Here is a 21,273-nt window from a genome sequence, read left to right as displayed (position 1 = left end):
TCTGGATAATCCAGGAAATTATAGGCCAGTAACTGTTCGATCAGTTATAAGGAATTTATTGGAGAAGATTCTTAAGGGCAGGAGTTACTCGCATTTGGAAAGGCATGGACTTATTAGGGATAGTCAGCAATGTTTGTGCAAGGGAGGTCACATTTCACAAACTAGATTGAGTTTTTGAGGAGGTAACAAAAATGATAGATAAGGGAAGAATGGACGTTGTCCACATGAACTTTAGTAAATATTTGACAAGTTCCCTCATAGTAGGGTGTTCCGGAGATTGAGTCACATGGGATCCACAGTGAGTTGGTAGGTTGGATTTAAAATTGGCTTCATCAGAGGTTAGCAGTGGAGGGGTGTTATTCTGACTGAAGGTCTGTGACCAGTTGTGATTTGCAAGTGGTCTGATTAGCAAGATGGCAGGAGACACAAAAATTGGTGAAGTTGCGGATAACGAGGAAGGTTGTTGAAGGATACAACAGGATATAGATCAGTTGAAAATTTAGGCAGAGAACTGGCAGATGGAGTTTAATTCGGACAAGTGTGAGGTGTTCACTTTGGGAGGTCAAATGCAAGAGGTAAGTATACAGTAAATGGCAGAACCCTTATGGGCACTGATGTACAGAGGGATCTTGGAGTGCAAATCCATAGCTCCCTGAAAGTGGCAACACAAGTAAATAGGGTGGTAAAGAAAGCCTATAGCATGCTTGCCTTCATCAGTTGGGTTGTTGAGTATAAAAATCGGGAAGTCACGTTGCAGCTATGTAAAACTTTGGCTGCACCATGTTTGGAGTATTGTGTCCAGTTTTGGTTGCCACATTACAGGAAGGGTGTGGAGGCTTTGGAGAAGGTACAGAAGAGGTTCACCAGGAGGTTGCCAGGATTGGAGAGTATTAGCTATAAGGAGAGGTTGGACAAATTAGGATTGTTTTCACTGGAGCATGGGAGGCTGAAGGGTGACCTGAAAGAAGTATATAAAATTATGAGAGGCATAGATAATCAGGGTCTTTTTCCCAGGAAGGAAATGTCAAATAATAGGGGGCATAGCTTTAAGGTGAAAGGGGGAAAGTTTAAAGGAAATTTATGAAGCAATTTTTTCTGCACTGAGGATGATAGGTACTAGGAAAGCACTTCCAGGGGAAGTGGTAGAAGCAGATATGATAGCAATGTTTTAGAATTATTTAGACAGACACATGAACGGGCAGGGAATAGAGGGATATGGACATTGTGCAGGCAGATCTGATTAGTGTAGATTGGCAATTTGGTCAGCACGGACATGGTGAGCCGAACGGCCTATTCCTGTGCTGTACTAATACTCACCTCGCTCTCCCTTTGCTCTACTTCTTCCAAACTGGCTACTCCACAGCATCCATTTCAGGATCCCCAATCAATGACAACAAGGTCCATAAGGACTTTTTCAGAAGTTAATATGAGCAAACAATTATGACCATGATGGACATAATGAAGCAGCTGTAAGCAGCAAGGGTCTTCACTGAAACAAAATGCCAACGTAAGGTATGCCGTGTACTTGGTAGACTGGTAACTGCACGATTGTTGTAGTAAATGGAGAGCTAAATTATTGAAATTTTAATAAAGGAGTAAGATTTTTTTTCTGGGAATGGAGACAGAAGGAAGGAGGAAGAGAATGTGGGTTGAGGGGAACAGAAGGAAGTCATCAGTGACAGACGTCACGTTGATTGAGACCAGGTGAGTGGCAAGGCCATGTGAAAAGTCAGGATAAATGTGTAACTGTGAAGATTCTTCTGCACTAAAAGATAGTCATGTGCAAGGAGACTGCCATATTTACCAGAAATCGTTGTTGTTGATGATGTGTTGAGAGTTGTTGTTTGAAGCTCACAGCAAACTCTAATTTGATAGTCAGAACATAACTTGACCTCCTTCGATTTCCTTTGGGTGACTCTGCAGATCAGTCCTATGTTTTTGTCACAGGTCACGTTCTCTGTTAATTCATTTCGTGGATGCTCAGGATAATCAAAAACTTGGCACTGAATTTCAGTAATTGTAAAGGAAGAGGAAGGACACAGATCATCACGCCTGGGGTCCAGTAATTCAGCATCACCTGGACTGTCCAGAGAAGGTGTGTGGTCATTAAACCAAGAAGACCAGACACCATTACACCTCTCCTCTGGAAAATAAGAAACCAAGGTTTAATTAAACTTCCTTCAATTGTTAATTAACAAGAAGTACAAAAAAAGCAAAATAATATTTCTAAATTTGATGTCATTTCCATACATGAGTGAAATACTAATCCTAATTGCACAATTTTGGAAAGAACATGTAGTCAGCAATGATATCGGACACTATAACGGATTAAGAATCAGGTTTTTTCTCTATGTTAGCATTCCACACCTCATTTGAAATATCAGTGTAGATTTTCCTCTGTCGATAATGCAAGGCACAGGGAGTGTGGTAGCACATTAGACTGTGGGGAGATAAAATCCTAAACTAGAATATACTCTGGAAGCTGCCTGTCTCAATTTTCCAGTGGGCATTGAAACACGCTCTGGACCTCTGCTGGAAGTGATAAGACAATGCAGGCAGTCATGTTTATTACCTTACAGGATTTGAGACGAGAAGCATGATTAAGAAGCAGAGTTTATTTCAGCACTTGGCAACTGAAACATTGTGACAACTGTTTCTGGATCATTTCTTGCTCGTGTAGAAATTCGACTAGGCTCTTCCTAGCGTTGCATTTGTGATCTCCATGTCAATCAAAAATCAAATCACATCATTCTAGTTCAAAACCCATTTGGAGTATTGGAAGGGGCAGACCAATTGGTCAGGGAGTACCCATTGTTGGGAATTCTCAGGACCGTTGTGTCTTCATAGAGTAACACTGGAATGTGATCCCACTAAACTATTTGCCTTTCATCCTTCTGCCTCCCTCCCCACAACTGTGTCTAACATCTACCTGATCTAATAACTTCAGTTGGACTTAGCAGCCCAGGCCCTTGAATTGCAATCCACCAAGAACTAATGGGGACCTCAGTCTCCAAACACTTCCAGCCCCCAAATATTCCTTACACTAGGCTCCTGACACTAGTCCCTAGTCAAGCTTACATCCCCAGTTTGCTCTCACCACACATTCACAACCACTAAGACCCAACTCCATATCAGCACCTGATTTTCAGTTATGAGAGTGAACAAAACCTACTCCATAATTCCTGAAATTTAGAACATGTCTTCAGTCAAAGATCACAGCAGTGGGCCCACTCCTGACACTGTCGATGATGCACCAATGACAAGAACCAACTAACACACCACTTGAGGTGCACTGTTTTAGCATTCAATGGCAAGTATTTTTGATAACTGAAAAAATAATGGAATTCCTGTTCCCACTTGGAGCTTTAATTTCTCAGGTCACAAGTCATGATTATGTTTGTGGAAATTCACGTACATTGTTAAATAATCTGTTTACAGATTATTTGATTATTCTCAACTCTCAATTAACACCCACCTTCCGTGAAAACTATCGCAAGCAAATAATGCCCTGAAAGTTGCCACAATTTTCAACATAAAGTTTAGTGCTAGAATCATGTTAAAGTAAACAATTAGGAAGTATTATCTGAGACAGATAAATAAAGGTTGTACTTTGCTGCTTTCTGAATGACACAGCCAATCATAAACACAGTTTAAAAATTGAATCCTTGTGCAGACAAACTTGGTGCAAAGTATAAGCCTCTGTCACTTACTAGTGGAGAAGCTGGCACTTGATATGGTTGTTGGCACTACCACTGTTGTTGATATTACTTCTATAAAACAGAAAAGATGACTCAGTTACTTAGAAAATGAGAGCTCTCATGTTGGCAAAATTTGTGGCTATACAACGAGTGAGTGACAACAGGTTGATGAGTTGAAGTCAGTACCTCTGTCATTGATGTCATTTCTATAGATCAGGAAAAGTCAGCCAAGAACACTGCACACCAAGTTTCTGTGTGCCTGTGTTGAGTTTAAAGACATTCATGCCCCCCAACAGCCATTCCAAAATGAACAAAAAAGGGGAGGGAAACAATCAGCCGGTGTAGGTTTGGTATAATGCAGGCTGCCTGCTAATTATTCTCATTTCAGCATCAGTTCTGTGCAAACTGCATGGATCATTGGCTAATGGATCAGCTGGATCCAAAGCTGAGTGAACCTCTTTCCAGATAAGGCTAGACTGCACAGCTCAAAACTCAAATGTTCCTCTTAAGGGGAAGGTGAATTATGGCTGGAGTTCATTAACTGAAGTTGTCCTGTAAATCAGTGAAAAGTGACAGAACAAGACTCATACCAAACATTCAAATGCCTACCATACCCTCATGCACTAATCACTACTGAGAGGCTCACATCTGCCAGCCATTCAACAATGACACATATCTCACTTTGAGCTTGAGATGTCAGGCACATATATTGAAAATATGGGTGTGGAAGTTTGTGAATATCACAAAATGTCAAATTCACTTGCATCTCAACCCACTAAATGCAATGATGGCAAAGAAGTTTTTTTATATGTTGCCCCAGAAGTTACAAAATGCCACCATGAGAAGCATGTACTCTGAGAGCAAACAATGAAGAAAGAAAAGTTGAGATTAGGGAGTGAAATCAATATTGTGCTGATGCAAGAACAAAAGGACCAGATGTAGAAGCAGGCCATTTGGCCCCTCATGCCTGTTCCATCTTTCAATAAGATTATTCTAATCTTTTACTTCTGCGACTCTTTCCCGCACTAATTGCATATCCCATGATTGCATTCATAACCAAAAATCTATTGACCTCTGTTTTAAATATACTCAATGACTGAACAGCCTTACTAGGCAGAGATTTTCAAAGATTCACTACCCTCTGAGTTTATACCCTTATATCTGCACACTCTCTCTCTTCCCAAGAGACTCTTGGTATTGTTACATCTTTTACAACCATGCACAATTGCAATGTACATTCTCTTCAATTTTGGAACTATCCCAGACCAGCATTCTCTCCCCAACTGTTTAGTTTAAAGCCACATTTACAGATCAGCTTGTTCAATTTGTTATGATATTGGTCCCAGCCCTTCTCAAGTGAAATCTGTCCTCATGGAACAGTTCCCTCTCTCCATAACAATGATGGCAATTTGCAATAAATTGAAATCCATTTCATTCACAGTAATCTTTGATCAACGGATTCAAGTTTCTGATCTCATTGATCCCATGTCGATTTATTCCAGAGGTTACTACATTTGTGGTTCTACTATTTAATTTTGACCTCATTCTGCTCATCTCCTTCAGTGGAACTTATACCGTTGACCTATGTTGTTGGTTCCCACATGGAGCACAACTAGGTTTCTCTTCATCTATTTAAAGTTCCTCTCCAACCTCGAGGTGACATTCTTAACCCTGATACCAGGCAGGCTCTACAGCTTTCAGGACTCTAACCCCATCCCCTCCAAGTATACCGTTCCATGTAACTACTGCATTCTTTTTCCCTCCCACAATTTGAAGAGCTCCCTATACCATGGTGCTGGGTTCAATTTTCTCATTCTCCCTGTGGTATTAACTCATCTATGTAGGCTGTGAGAATTTCACACTGGTTGAATAAGTACAGGAACTGAGGCTCCTCCAATGCTACCTTCTGGACCTCCATAGGAATCTATCTCACTCATAGTCACGACCTCTTGTCCATCTTGACTGCCCAATTCTGCAGTACTTTTGCTAAGATGCAAGACTTCCTCTCTATCCATGATACATTGCAATGTCCAAATCACAGACACTGCATTCAGTGGGTAATGCACAGTACCTTAAAACAAAACATATGATTTAGAAAACAAGCAGCAGAAGTTTGGATAATCTCAAGACTGCGGAGGGTACAAGTGTGTGGTGGAATAGCCAAGCTTAGCTGAAGCACTGATGAATGTATCAGCAGAGACAGAGAGTTAGAATTGAGCAGTATTGTACAAAATGCACTGCCAGCTTCAGCCATTGCTCATTTCACCACATCCCTGGCATTCATCCACCAACACTCTCAATCAGGATCAACACCTGAAGTTATCATAATCTTAAATCAGTACTGCAAGCCTCATATCACACAGTTTCCTAATATAGTCTGCCATTCCATGTGGACATGCTGCTCACTCAGAGTTTTGTGTATTGGAGGAGCATATGGTAAACTTGTCTATCAGAGTTAGTGGGCATTTTAAAACTTGCTGCACTTCTGTTCAATTCCCAACTTGCATTCGCTTCCATTCAATGTCATGTTAGCAACAAAATTTCCTAAATATTGCCCTTTAAGATGCAACATTATTCTAACGATGCCATCCTTTCTAAAGCAATCAATTAGAAAGAATAATCTGACACAGAACCAGAGCCATATTTTCTTACCTGCTCATTGACAGAAGTAATGAATCAGGCACCCTTGGAGACTGACTGTGCAAGTTATAAACCCACTGTCACTCACCTGCTACGTAGCTGGTAGTAGATGATGTTGTGGTTAGTATCTCCGTCAGTGGAGTTGTTTCTAAAGGGAAAAACAAAGGATTTAAATTACACAGTGAGATTCTATGAATTTGCATCATTCAAAGGCTTACTTTTCTGCTACACATTTGCAAGCAGAAAGAAATCCTTGGCTAATGTGTCTGTGGTGCATAGAAACATGGTAAATAACAGTAGGAGTAGATAATTTAGCCTTTTGAGCCTGTTCTGCCATTCAATGTGGTCATGGCTGGTTATCTATTTCTCCCCATCCCCTTTGAGAACTTTGGGACTAGAAGTTTGTCTGTTTTATTAAATATATTCAGTGACTGGGGCTCCAAAGCTTCCTGTGGAAGCAAATTCCACAGCAATACATATTCTCACTTTACCTTCTGGAAGCACATAATCATGAGCAACAAACAATCTGCTAGAGGAACTCAGCAGGTCGAGCAGTATCTGTGGAGGAAAGAAATTATCGATGTTTCCTGTCGAAATCCTGCATCAGGACTCAGGGTTGCAGGACTTGTGAAGTGGTGAGATCTTATAAGGCCTCAGTCACCAAACCCATCCCCCTGCCCCCGCCCCGTAAAACTGTTCAATCCCAGGTCCCTCACACCTCTTCTAGATGAAGTTTACTATCCCAAGTCTGCTCCCAACAACACAGACCCCTGACTGCCTCTGTGATTTTGTGATAATGTGTTATGGAAACATGCAGCACCTGCTCCCTAACCACAGAAACTCCATGCCTTGTCTTTGGCTGAATGACGAGGCAGTGGACCCACTCCTGAAACTGCTAATGATACACTACTGACCACCTCGACTTGCTCACTGTTTGGGGTGCCCTGCTTCAGCAATAAGTGACAAGTATTTTCAAAACTGAGGATATGTTGTTTTATCAAAATGAACAAAAGAATACCTCTTCCATTTCAGAGCTTCACTCTCTGGGAAGACATATCATGAATGTCCTTGTGGCAATTCATGTACATCACTGAATAATCTGTCAACTGGTGACAAACTCAGGTGAAACCAGTCTTAGAAACATAATTCTCAACAAGCTGTCTGGCATTTACAACAGAAAATCCAGTGCTGGATTATTTCTAAAACTTACAATTAGAAAAGAATGTCTGGGACAGATTTGTGAAAGTTTTAGTTTGCTGCTTTCTGAATAACACACCCAATAGAACATAGAACATTACAGCACAGTACAGGCTCTTCAGCCCACGATGTTGTGCCGACATTTTATCCTGCTTGAAGATCTATCTGATCCTTCCCTCTCACAAAGCCCTCCATTTCTCTATCATTCATGTGGCTATCTAAGAGTCTCTTAAATGTCCCAAATGTATCTGCCTCAAAACCTCTGCTGGCAGTGCGTTCCATGCACCCACCATTCTCTGTGTAAAAAACTTACCCCTAACATCCTCCTTATACCTTCCTCCAATCACCTTAGAATTATGGCCCCTCATGTTAGCCATTTTTGCCCTGGGAAAAAGTATCTGACTGTCCACTTGATCTATGCCTCTTATCATCTTGTATTCTTCTATCAAGTCACCTCTCACCCTCCTTCTCTACAAAGAGAAAAGCCCTAGCTAACCTATCCTCATAAAACATGCTCTCCAATCCAGGCAGCATCCTGGTAAATCTCCTCTGCACCTTCTCGAAAGCTTCTACATCCTTCCTATAATGAGGTGACCAGAATTGAACACAATACTCCAAGTGTGGTCTGACCAGAGTTCTATAGAGCTGCAACATCACCCCACAGCTCTTGAACTCAATACCCCGACTAATGAAGACCAACACACCATACGCCTTCTTAACAACCCTATCAACCTGCACAGCAACCTTGAGGGATCTATGGATGTGGACCCCAAGATTCCTCTGTTCCTCCATACCACTAAGAGTCCTGCCATTAACCTTGTATTCTGCCTTCAAATTCAATCTTCCAAAGTGTATCACTTCACACTTTTCTGGGTTGACCTCCATCTGCCACTTCTCAGCCCAGCTCTGCATCCGATCAATGTCCTATTATAACTTACAGCAACCTTCTACACTATTCACAACACCATCAACCTTCATATCATCAGCAAACTTACTAACCCACCCTTCCACATCCTCATCCAAGTCATTTATAAAAATCACAGAACAGATCCCTGTGGAACACCACTGGTCACTGACCTCCAGGCAGAATACGCTCCATCTACCACCACCCTCTGTCTTCTATGGACGAGCCAAATCTGAATCCACACAGCCAAGTTTCCCTGGATCCCATGCCTCTTGACTTTCTGAATGAGCCTTCCATGAGAAACCTTATCAAACGCCTTACTAAAGTCCATGTACACCACATCCACTACGCTACCTTTATCAATGTGCTTTGTCACATCCTCAAAGAATTCAATTAGGCTCATGAGGCACAACCTGCCCCTCGCAAAGCCATGCTGACTGTCTCTAATCAGCCTATGCTTCTCTAAATGCCCATAAATCTTGTCTCTAAGAATCTTCTCCAGTAAGACTCACTGGTCTGTAATTCCCAGGGTTATCCTGACTCCCTTTCTTAAACAAAAGAACAACATTTGCCACCCTCCAATCATCTGTCACTACTCCTGTCGCCACTGAGGATGCAAAGATCATTGCCAAAGTCACAGCAATCTCTTCCCTTGCTTCCCGTAACAACCTTGGATATATCCTGTCCAGCCCTGGTGACTTATCTATCCTAATGTTTTTCCAAAAGTTCCAGCACATCCTCTTTCCTAACGTCAACATGCCTTAGCGTATCAGACTGTTGTATGCTATCCTCACAAACATCAAGGTCTCTCCCTCTGGTGAATACCAAAGCAAAGTATCTTTTAAGGACCTCCCCTACCTCTTCTGACTCCAGGCACATGTTTCCTCTTTTATCCCTGATTGGTCCTACCCTCACTCTAGTCATCCTCCTATTCTACACATACGTGTAGAATGCCTTGGGGTTTTTTTAATCCTGCTTGCTAAGGCCTTCTCATGCCCCCTTCTAGCTCTCCCAAGTCCATTCTTAAGCTCCCCCTGGCTACCTTGTAACTCTCCAGAGCTCTGTCTGATGCATGCTTTCTAAACCTTAGGTAAGCTTCTTTCTTTCTCTTGACAAGATATTCTACGTCTCTTGTCAACCACGGTTTCTTCACTCCACCATCCTTACCCTGCCTCAATGGGGCAAACAATCCAGAGCCCCCTGCAAGTACTCCCTAAACAACCTCCACACTTCCGTTGTGCTCTTCCCCAAGAACATCTGTTCACAACTTTTGCTCCCAAGTTCCTGCCTAGTAGCATCATAATTCCCCCTCCCCCAGTTAAATACTTTCTCATATCATCTGCTCCTATCCCTCTCCAAGGCTATGGTAAAGGTCAAAGAGATATGGTCACTGTCTCCAAAATGTTCTCCCACCAAGAGATCAGAAACCTGATCAGTCTCATTGCCTGGTACCAAGTCCAGTATGGCCTCTCCTCTAGTCAGCCTGTCCACATGCTGTGTCAGGAATTCTTCCTGGCTACACCTAACAAATTCTGCCCCATCTATCCCCTTTACACTAAGAAGGTGCCTATCAATATTAGGGAAGTTGAAATCACCCATGACAACAACCTTGTTATTTTTGCACTTCTCCAAAATCTGCCTCCCAATCTGCTCCTCAGTGTCTCTGCTGTTATTGGGGGGTCTGTAGAATACTCCCATTAGAGTGATTGCTCCCTTCCTGTTTCTGACTTCTACCCACACTGGCTCAGTAGATGATCCCTCCAGGATATCCTCCCTTCCTACAGCTGTGACACTGTCCCTGATCAGCAAAGCCACTCCATCACCTCTTTTACCTCCGTCCCTATCCCTTTGGAAATATCTAAACCACAGAATATCCATCAGCCATTCCTGCCCTTGTGACAGCCAAGTCTCTGTAATGGCCATCATATCGTAGTTCCATGTACTTACCCATGCTCTCAGTTCATCACCCTTGCTCTTGATACTTCTCACATTAAAGTAGTCACACTTCAGCCCATCCAACTGACTGTAATTTTGCCCTTTCAACTGCCTGTCCTTCCTTAGTCTTTCCACACGCTGCATCTACTTGTACACTAAATGCACCAACCTCTGACCTATCAGTCGGGTTCCCATCCCCCTGCTGAACTAATTTAAATCCTCACCAACAGCTGGAGCAAACCTGCCCTCAAAAATATTGGTCCCCTTCCAGTTCAGGTGTAACCTATCCCTTTTGTGCAGGTTGTACCTTCCCCAGAAGAGATCCCAATGATCAACAAATCTGAAACCCTGCCCCCTGCACCAACTCCTCAGCCATGCATTCATCTGCCAAATCAACCTATTCTTACCCTCACTGGTGCGTGGCACAGGCAGCAATCCAGAGATTACTACCCTTGAGGTCCTGCTTATCAGCTTCCTACCTAACTCCATATATTCCCTCTTCAGGACCTCATCTCTTTTCCTACCTATGTCATTGGTGCCAATATGTACCATGACCTCTCGCTGTTTGCCCTCTCCCTTCAGAATATTGTGGACCAGATCAGAAATGTCCCTGACCCTAGCACCCTGGAGGCAACATACCATCCAGGAGTCTCATTCACATCCATGGAATCTCCTTACTATTGAATCCCCTATCACTACCATTCTCCTCTTCTCCCCCCTTCCCTTCTGCGCCACACACCAGGCTCAGTGCCAGAGACCTAATTCCAATGAATTAGAACTCAGAGTTCTTGTGTAAACAAACTTGGTACAAGGTATAAACTGCTGCCTCTTACCAGCTGCATAGCTGCTTGTTGAGGTAGTTGTAGTCAATACCTCTGTTGTTGAGGTTGTTTCTGGAGATCGTGAAAAGAATTACAGTCAGCTACATACACTGCTCGCCTGCGTTGGGTTTAAAGACCTTTAGGTTGAAACTGATGCTCCCCAAGGCACAGGGAGAGAGAAACACAATCAGTCAGCTCAGGTTCATTATAATGCAGACAGCAGACCAAGATTGTGCTGACTGCTAATTATTCTCATTTTAGCTTCAGGTCTGTGCAAACTGCATGGATCATTGGCTAATGGATCAGCAGGGTCCAACACTGAGTGAAACTCATTCCGGTTGAGGCTAAACTGCACTGCTTAAAGCTCAAAAGTTCCTCTTAAAGGAATAGCACATTGGCTGGGGTTCTCCAAGTGAAGGCTTTCCTGGAAATCAGTGAAGATTAGGGATAAATGTGTTCCAAGGAAGTTGGATGTTGTGCTGGGGTCTCAAAGCATTAGGATTAAATGGGAAGAGATACATTCTACTCTCAGGCTGGGAGAGCTTGTACGTTATGAGAAAACTGGAGGTAACCCTGGAAGACAATGCCAGTATGTAGCTCCAAGGATTTATGTAAAGCAAGACAAGAAGTTCCACGCTCAAGTTCAATCAATAGATGTTCTCAATGCTATATCTGAAGAACTGCATCACTGGACTCTGGCCATGTTCAATTCATCACATCTATCATTCATCTAACAACAATCTCAATCAATCAAGACTCATACCAAACATTCAGATGCTCCACCACACCCTCATGCACTAAACACTACTGGAAGCCTCAGATCTGCCAGCCATTCAACAATGACACATTGCTAGGGCCATATATTAATAATTTCAATTGTGTTTAATTCCTATTGCAAATGCTAATCCACTAAATGCAATGTTGGCATCAGAGTTTCTTAAAAGCTGCCTTGTAGGTTAAAATGATGCCCAGAGATATACAGTATGTACTTTAAGAGCAAACACTGAAGAAAGAATAACTGAGATAGAGGAGTGAAAGAAATGTTGTGCTGAACGCAAAAACATAAGAAATAGAAGCAGGAGCAGGCCATTTGGCCACATCGCTGCTCCACCATGAGATAATATCTCTAACTTCAGCACCACTTCCCTGCACTAATTCCATTTCCCTTCGTAACTGAAAATCTGTTGATCTCTGCCTTAAATACACTTTGTGACTGAGTGTCAACAGCACATCTGCAGGGAGATTTCCAACGATTCACTACCCTCTGGGTGAAAACCTTTCTCTCCATTCTCATTCCTGAATGACCAATGTCTTACTTTGAAGCAGTGAAGTCTCAGTTCTGTTTCTGGATATTTCAGATGTGAAGCTTCGTCCCTACATCAACTGTGTTAAACCCGATAAGAATTTTGTTTGTTTCATTGAAATCACCCCTCATTCTTCTGAATTCAGGAGTGTGCAGGTCTAATCTACTTAATCTCTACTCAGACAACAAAGTCCCCTCTTCTCCCAATCATAAGAGGGATAAATCAGGTGAACCTTTGTTGCATTACACCCACTGTATTTCCTAAGGGAGGGAAACAGCCCACTGCAAAGCTTTCCAGGTGCCATGAGACATGATTACTCTTGTACTGAAATCCTTTCTATAAAGGCCAACATGCTGCCTCCCTTCTTAGTGCTGTGAAGAAAGACATGTAATATTTCTTCAATTTATTTGTCATTTCCTTATTTCTCCATATAACTTCTCCTGAATCTGAAAGGGACCCACAAAAATGGGAGTTAAGCTTTTTTTCTTTTCAAGGTATCACAGAAGTTTTTTTACAATATGCTTTTATGTTGTTACTAGATACTTTCATAATCTGCTTTCCCTTTCCAATTTCCTGATCCTTCTTTGCTGAAATCTGAAATTTTCCCAATCCTCAGGCTTAATTAAAATAACAAAATATCTACAAATGCTGGGAATCTGAAATAAAAAGAGAAAATGCTGGAAAAACCTCAGGTCAGGCGACATGTGTAGAAAGAGAAACAGATTAATATTTTAGGTCAAGGTCCATTCACCTTAACTGGGAAAGAGAGAAGGGAAGTTAGATTTAAGTTGCAGTAATGGTGGGAGAGGGATGGACGGGGCAGATCTCTGATAATAGCAAGGCTAGCCAGGGTTGCTGTGGTGATAAGCTGTTGATGGAGCCAAATGATAGCTGCTATCATTAATCTATTAGAGATTTTATCATTATCTTATTATAGAAATTATCAAAAAGTTTTTTGATTCCTAATAGACATCAAAAGAAATAGTGATGAGCCCTGAACCAGTGCTAGAAATAGTGAGCAATTGTTAGGGATTTACAGTTGAACCTGCATGATAGAGTGAATGAATTGACTGCTTGACCCTCTCTTATTTGTTGATATTGTTTTACATTCTCAGCATCAATAGTAAGCAAATTGTTTCAGATAACTGAAACATTTTATTTGCAATGACTAATATATCTTCCTCACCTGGAACTTCCCTTCCTGGGGCATGTGTCAAGAATTTGGTCATGGAAGTTTATGTAAATTAATGTGTCAGTTGGTGCCCAATTCCTGATTTGCCTCATATTCCACCAAAGGTGAAAGGTATAAACAGTAATCACTCACCTGGTATGTAGCTGGTGGTGGATGTTGTTGCAGTCTGTATCTCTGTCGGTGATGTTGTTTCTGTATTGCAGAAAAAGAAATACCTTTAATTCTATAACACTGCTCAGTAAGGTTTTGTATCAGAGTTTGTACTAAGTGTATTGACTTTCCATGTGGCTAAGTTAAAAATATATCCTTTATGTATCTGTTAACAACATGTTGGTTTATAGTGATCTGTTTCCTCACTTGGCAAATACCAAAGGGGCTACCCAGATATTTGGTGTCAGTTGGTAACAAATTCTTTACTTGCATCCCATTCCACTAAATATTGGGTTACGAGCACACTTTCCTCAAAGCTGCCCTCTTGGTTCCAATATACAGACAGATCAGTGACTAAAAACATTTCTGGCATTAATATTTTGAAGGGATGATTTGAAAAAGTGAAGGATGCACTTTGTCTCTTTCTCAGTGACAGACTACATGGAGTTAGAAAACAATGCACAACTGGACATGGTACAAAATGTAAGTCACTTGTTGTGAAGCTGGTGCTTGATGCACTTGTAGTAAGTTCCTCTATTGGTGATGTTGATTCTGTGGAGCACAAAATATTTCAATCAAAATATTACACTGCCTCTTGAATCTGTGGGTCTGTATCAGATTGAACAACTTGCTTTTTTGCTGCTTGTAATCAAACTAAAGGATAAGTGTAAGGATAGAATCTGAGTTAGTTTGTGGACAGTACATTGCCTTATTAGGCAGGCAATCCTATGCTTGCCCAGGAGGTGAAGGCAAAAGAACCATAGATTCATACAGCACAGAAACAGGCCCTCAGCCTACCATGTCCATACTGACTATCTAGTTCTTATCTATACTCTTCTCATTTACCAGCACTTGGTCTGTGGCCTTCAATACCTTGGTGATTCAAGTGCTCATCCAGATACTTCTTAAACATTGTGAGGGTAACTGACTCCACCATCCACTCTACTATACTTCATGATATGGCAGTTGCACAATTTAGTAGAATATCAAAGCTGTCCAATGTTTGATAGCATTGCTTGTTTATGTCCAGCATTTTGCTACATTCCCGCACTGCAATCATTGAAAGATCAAGTGCATAATTTTAAGTTGCCTAGAAAGGAGAGATGGGGATGGTGGAGTTGGTGGGTGGGGTGGGGTGGGGTGGGGAGGGGAGGGGAGGGAGGAGGTTCGATGGATTCACAGGACTTGAACATGACTGAACAACATGGATTACTCATTCCCAGTTGAAGAAGAGGTTAACTGAACCATCCTCTTAATCTGCGGAGATGCAGAAGGATTGGGTTTTTTCATGCATGATTCACAGAATGTAGGTGATGCAAGAATGTAGGTGATGCAAGAATGTTACTACTTATTTCTTTGGGAGATGAATAAAAATGCAGGGAGGTTATACTTTATTAATATAGGTCATTGGTGAGATCGCATCTGAAATAGTGTGTACAATATTGTTCTCCTATTTAGACAGAAGAATGATTATTTTAATGCTTATTCACAAGATTTGGACATGACCGAGCTTCATGGATTACTCACCCCTAGTTGAGGAAAAGGTTATCAGAAATGTCTTCTTAATCTGCTACAGTCCAAATGGTGTAGTTACTCCCACAATGTAGTTAAGGGGAGAGTTCTGGGCGTTGGACCCAGCGATGGTGGAGCAGCAAAGCTATGCTTCCATGTTAGAATGGTGCATGATCTAGAAGAGTATCTGCAGATGGCAGAGTTCCCATGTGCCTAATGACCTTTTCCTCCTTGGTGGTCGAGACTACATGTGGGATGGAGGTATAGTTCGCAAGAGGGATGTGCTGGAGCCTCAACATTTTACAATTTATATAAATGACTCAGAAGAATGGACCAGATATATAGTTTCTAAATCTGCTGATGACACAAACGTAGGGAGGGAAGTAAGTTGTGAAGAAGTTATAATGAGGCTACAAATGGAATACAATAATTTTAGCAAACCCAGCAAGAAAGAGCAATATTGAACTTAGTTTAATGGAGCAAACCTGGAGAATTGAAAGGCTGGTATAGGGAGAGCATGATTATGGAAAAGAAAAATATACAAGGAATAAATGTCCTTAAGGAAGTTTTTAAGGTTGGCACATAATTTAGCAAAATTGGACTGTAAACAGTTATTAGAAGATATGTAAGTGTCAGAGCAGTTAGAAGAGTTCACAGAGAATGCGAGGCTCAGACCAAATATGTTTGCAATAAAAGAAAAGTGGAATCTTACAAATCCAGACTCTGATGGAATTTTGGCTAAATACGAGGTAGGATAAAGCAAACAAGAGGAAAGGTGACAGATAACAAGAGCTCAAGACTGCACAAAAGTGAGAAGTACAGAAAGGTACAGAGGTGAGAGGAAAATGAAAACTAGGAGTGTAATGAGGGTGCATAAAAAATATTTGGCAACCACATATGGTACTAGAGGAATGGAAAACTACTCATTTGGAGCACATTAAAAGGGATACATGGAGTAAACAGTCAGCCTAATATAAGTGATGGGCAAATTGTTGGTTAAAGTTTGGAGAAGTACGTTGGAGAGACACAAAATAATTGAAGACTCTCAGCTTGGATATGTTTTGAGAAGGTTGTGATTGACAAACTTGATTGTATTTTTTTCAGTGGTAAAAGGAGGGTAATGCATTTGAGGCAAATTAAGTGTCAAACAATTTGCTAACATACAAAGTGCCAAGTGGCAAGTACTGACAGATTTTCAGGAAAGTGGCAATTGGATTAAAAAGGGGAAAACGAGGCAAAGGAATGCACAATTATTCTGAGAAGTGTGGAGATCTTGGATTGTACATCCATAGATCCCACAATGCAGGAGATTAGGGAGGCAATATGGTTAAGAAAGAAGGATGTGAAAGCTATAGAGGGTACAAAGGAGTTTTACAAGAATGTTGCCAGGGCTAGATATGAAAAGAGACTAGCTTGGTAGGGGTTATCCCATTTTGAACAATGGAAACTGAGAGAAGATTTAACTGAAGTGTAGAAAACAATGGGAGGCCCTGGAAGTGTGAAGAGGAAGGAGCTATTTTAACAGGTCAACACCCCCAACATTGAATGTAATTAGGGCCACATCATTTGCATTGCCGACACCAGACTCCTGAAACAGAGAGCAACACACAAAGCATTGGAGAAATTCAGCAGGTTAGGTGGCTTAACCTGCTGCGTTCCTCAGCACTTTGTGTGTTGCTCCAGATTCCAGCGTCTGCAGTTTCTTGTGTCTCCTGAAACAGATACTCTATTCCAACTCTTATCCTGGTAAAGATTTCCAGATGGACAGAGAAAAAGATCCAAGGATGTTCTCAAAGCTTCCCTTAAATGCAACATCCCCACTGACTCTGGGAACTTCTGGTCCATGACCTTTCAAAGTGGAGAATGAGTATTTGGGATGGTATGAGAATATCAAATCTATGTATCATGAGCACATAGAAGCCCACCTAATTGATGCAGGATCTCGATCCAAAATGTTGACCATCTCTTTGCTTCCGCAGACACTGCTTGACCACTGAGTTCCTCCAGCAGCTTGTTTTTTGTTCCACATTCCAGCATCTGCTGCTCGTGTCTCCACCCAACTGCCCTATCAGCTACCTCCTGCCCCATCTGAAGAAAGGTCTGTGGTTCCCACATTGGTTTCATTGGCCACCCCAGACCCACAGAGCCAGAGTGGAAGCCAGTCATCCTTGATCCTGAGGGATTGCTTAAGAAGAACATTTTGCTTCAGTTGAGAGGTGCATAACAAGAAGTCATGGATTTGTTAATCTGACAAGGATTGGTGGAGAGTTGAGGAAAATTATTTCTATCCAAAGATCAATGGGTGTCCAGAATTCTCTGCCTGAAAGGGTAACGGAGAGAGTGTCCCCCATTACATTGAAAATGTATCTGAATGAGCACTTGAAGATCCATAACCTCCAAGACTACAAATCAAGGTCTGGAAATTGGGAATAACCTAAATACCTCCAATTTTGGTTAGCCTGGGCATGATGGGCTGAGTAGCATCCTATTTCTGTGATTTTATGATTCAGATTCCTGACTGTGATTTAAACTGTGCCAGGAGCCCAGTTTCCAAAAAGCTTTTCATTAGATGCAACTTAAATGCCAGAGTACAAAGATTTCCAAAGCAATTCAGGAGGTAAATTTCAGATTTAACATAATTAGTTTCCCACTCAAAGGTAAACACATGCAGACAGAAATAATGTGAAGACAAACTTGTTGCAAGGTATAAATTTCTGTCACTTGCCAGATATGTAGCTGGTGGTTGATGAGGTTGCGGCTGTTACCTCCATTGATTCTGTCGTTTCTACACAAAGAAAATAATTTAAGGTTTAAAGACTTAGTTTAAGAGGCACATGCAGTCAAACACAAAAATTGTATCAATGTAACTTACTGATTTCTTTCTACCATTTGCACAGCTGAATTATTTCCCCAAAGGGAGAATACAATTGGACCTAATATGCACTATTTGCTGGTATTGTCTGGTGGATTGTGTGTGCTGTTGAAGAAATAATCACATTCTTTCCAGCAGAAAGATCCAGTTGACATATGTCCAGATAAACCGCACAATTAGACAAGGAACTTGGCAGCATTCCTGGCATTCATACAGGTGTCATTTTTGTTATCCCTGCAGGGCTGAACTGCACAGAAGTATCCAGGGTCGATGAGAGATCCTGTCAATTAAATATTTACTGCAGGAATTTTTATCACCACATTCACACTCTCACACTTGCAGTTATCCAGTGAGATTAGAGATTAAACTGTTAGTTTTCCTTTGATAAAGAATCACTTACAATCTTAAACATGTTGTGGAGCAAGGGCATAACAGCTGTCATAAGTTTGATGGCAATTAAGTTACACATCTACAAAATACAGATCAGATTCTACTCATGCAATTTCATGATAAAAGGGAAACGAATATTAAGGCATCACAATATTTGACTGCATGACTGATCCAGCATCAGACTGGCCTGGATTATGCTGACTGTAGTTTGATCAGAACTGCTTGTGTAATTCCCCATGCATTCCAGCAGCAGTGCCCAATCTTGTCGGGTTTCCTGGCAATGCACAGAATTCACCTCTATACACTGACTTCAATGAGGAGCAGTCAGGCAAAAGGGAAAACAGGTTTTAAAAATTCTGTTTTTCTTGAATGCTTGAATTAGCTTTAAATGTTTTTGTATGGCTTCAGTTAGTTTTCTTTCCTTTATTTTTTTTTACTTTTGGTGTGTAAAGCTGGTCGTCAAAGACAGACAGAGCCCAGAGCCTGCCCTGGAAATGTCCTGACCATTATACCTGACTCTCCATTACAGACAGCCAGTGAGATATGGAATCACAAAAAACTTACGGCATGAGGCCATTTGGCCCATTATGTCTACGTGTGTCGAAGAGCCAGGCAGCCACCAGCACTTGGTGAATATCCCTACAGATCACAGTCCTTAAAGTACACAACCATGTATTTTTTTTTAAATTCAGGTGGGTTTTTGCCTCTACCAGATTGTGAGTTCCAGCACCCAATCATCCTCTGTGTGAAAAAAGTTTCCTCGTCTCCCTTCTAATCGTTATAGCAATTACTTTAAATATATGCCCTTTGGTTTTTTTCACTCTCTCTGGTTTGTCAATATTTATATACCAGTTAAATCTCCCTTGAGCCACCTTTGCTCCTATATTAACCAGTCTTTCCAGTCCTGACAACACCCTTGTAAATTTCCTCTTTCAGTAAAATCACATTGTTCCAGTAATCTTGTGGCCAGACGTGTATGCAGCAGGGGCTACGGTCTAATTAGCATTCTATGCAGTTCTAATTTAACTTCCCTGTACTTTTATTTTGTACATCAGCTAATAAAAGAACGCATTCCCTGTGCCTTTTTCAACCACCTTATGGTCCTTTCTGGATTTGTGGACATACAACCTGAGGTCCCTTTGTTCTTACACATCAATCAACGCCTCACCAATTATTATGCACTGTCGTTGCTTGCTGATGTTTGCTTAGTGCGTTACCTCATATTTCTCTGGATTAAGTTCCCTTTGCCACTTTGCTACTAATCTTCTAGATCAGTTATACCTTCTTGTAATTTATTGTCTTCCTCATCAATCCCACAGCAAATGTTTCTAACACCTGCAAACAACTTATTCATAACCCCTTCATTTAACTCTAAATCATTAATATATATTAAAAGATAATCAAGATACCAAGTACTGAGCCATGTTGAAAGCCACTGATTACAGTTTCCAATCACAAAAACATTCAATAAACATTATCCTTTATTTCCTGCCACTGAAGCAATTTTGCAACCAATTTTTACCATTCACCATTTGATCCTATGGGGTAATACTTTTTTGATGAGCCTGACATCGGCCTGTCGTGGGCTAATCAAATTATGAGATAATGCACTTCTAGAGACAATTTGATGCAAGGTATAAATGGCTGTCTCTTACCAGGTGTGTAGCTGGTGACTGATGTAGTTGGTATTTCCGTTGGTGTGATTTCTATGGAGCAAGAGAAATATTTTAACCAACAACACTGCTTGCTAAGATTCTGAGTCTGTTTCAGCTTTAAAGACTTGCTTATCTGCTGCATGTAGCCAAGCACAGAAGTTGGAAAAATGAAATCTGTTCACTTCCATCCCACTCTATTCAGTAAAATTGTTTCAATAGGGAGAAGAGAGCTGTTTAATGCCCTTAACATTAGCTCCAAATTAAAAATTATTGGATTTGTCAAGTAAATTTGCTTGTAATATTAATGTTATTGGAAATATTAGCATCCAATGTTCACTGAAAATTTACCACCAGCAGATCCACACTGACCTGATTCACAAAGACAAACTGTAGCTCAAAGTTCTCAGGTAGAAATCTTTACGTTTATAACATGAATAGCATTTTGGAAGATAACTTTCATTATTTAACATTAATAGCCATCTCTGAAAAATCTTAAATGTGGAAATCAAAAATTCATAGTCTTTTGAATGCACACCCCATAACACACCCGACAAAGCATTGTTGGGATACTACCTTTAACTCCCTCTTAGCAGAGCAAAGTAGGAATATGGTTGGTGTGAAATCAGTGGTGTGACTACAATAATTTTAAGATCAACCTGATGTTTTCATGTTGTGAATTTTCTGGACCTTGTTTTGTTATTCAGAATGTAATGGTATCTGTCTAACCTCCAAGGATAGGTCTTCTGGTTCCTGCAGAATTGGTGTGGCTCAGCTTCCTCACCAACATTCACCCCAGCTATATCGCAGAATAGGGTTGAATGGAGGGAGCTAGTCCTGGGGGCCGTCATGCCATAGTGGTGCCTTGGAGTGAGAGTGAGCACTCCTGCTCCTCCAAGCCCAATATGAAGGTAATTTTAAAAGAAAGGCTTACCTCTGTGATGTCAACCTCCAAGGGGCCTCCTTAAAGTCATTAGTTGGGCAGCCTGACAATTCAAAAGGCCTA

At 41.2% G+C, this 21,273-nt stretch overlaps 1 protein-coding gene across 1 annotated transcript in view; it reads right to left on the bottom strand.

Moving 5' to 3' along the window:
* LOC127580611 (mucin-2-like) overlaps nt 1-21,273 on the bottom strand; it is a 95,218-nt gene that overhangs the window by 35,716 nt on the left and 38,229 nt on the right. The window contains exons 29-35 of the mRNA XM_052034232.1: nt 20,271-20,321; nt 18,079-18,138; nt 13,824-13,883; nt 11,208-11,267; nt 6,427-6,486; nt 3,711-3,770; nt 1,805-2,143 (exon numbers count right to left, since the gene is read on the bottom strand). Of these exons, the coding sequence (XP_051890192.1) occupies nt 1,805-2,143; nt 3,711-3,770; nt 6,427-6,486; nt 11,208-11,267; nt 13,824-13,883; nt 18,079-18,138; nt 20,271-20,321 (690 nt within the window). The remainder of the gene's footprint in view (nt 1-1,804; nt 2,144-3,710; nt 3,771-6,426; nt 6,487-11,207; nt 11,268-13,823; nt 13,884-18,078; nt 18,139-20,270; nt 20,322-21,273) is intronic.

Source organism: Pristis pectinata, chromosome 19, assembly GCF_009764475.1.
Source record: "Pristis pectinata isolate sPriPec2 chromosome 19, sPriPec2.1.pri, whole genome shotgun sequence".
Taxonomy (NCBI): Eukaryota; Metazoa; Chordata; class Chondrichthyes; order Rhinopristiformes; family Pristidae; genus Pristis; species Pristis pectinata.
This window is presented reverse-complemented; position numbering and strand designations above follow the sequence as displayed.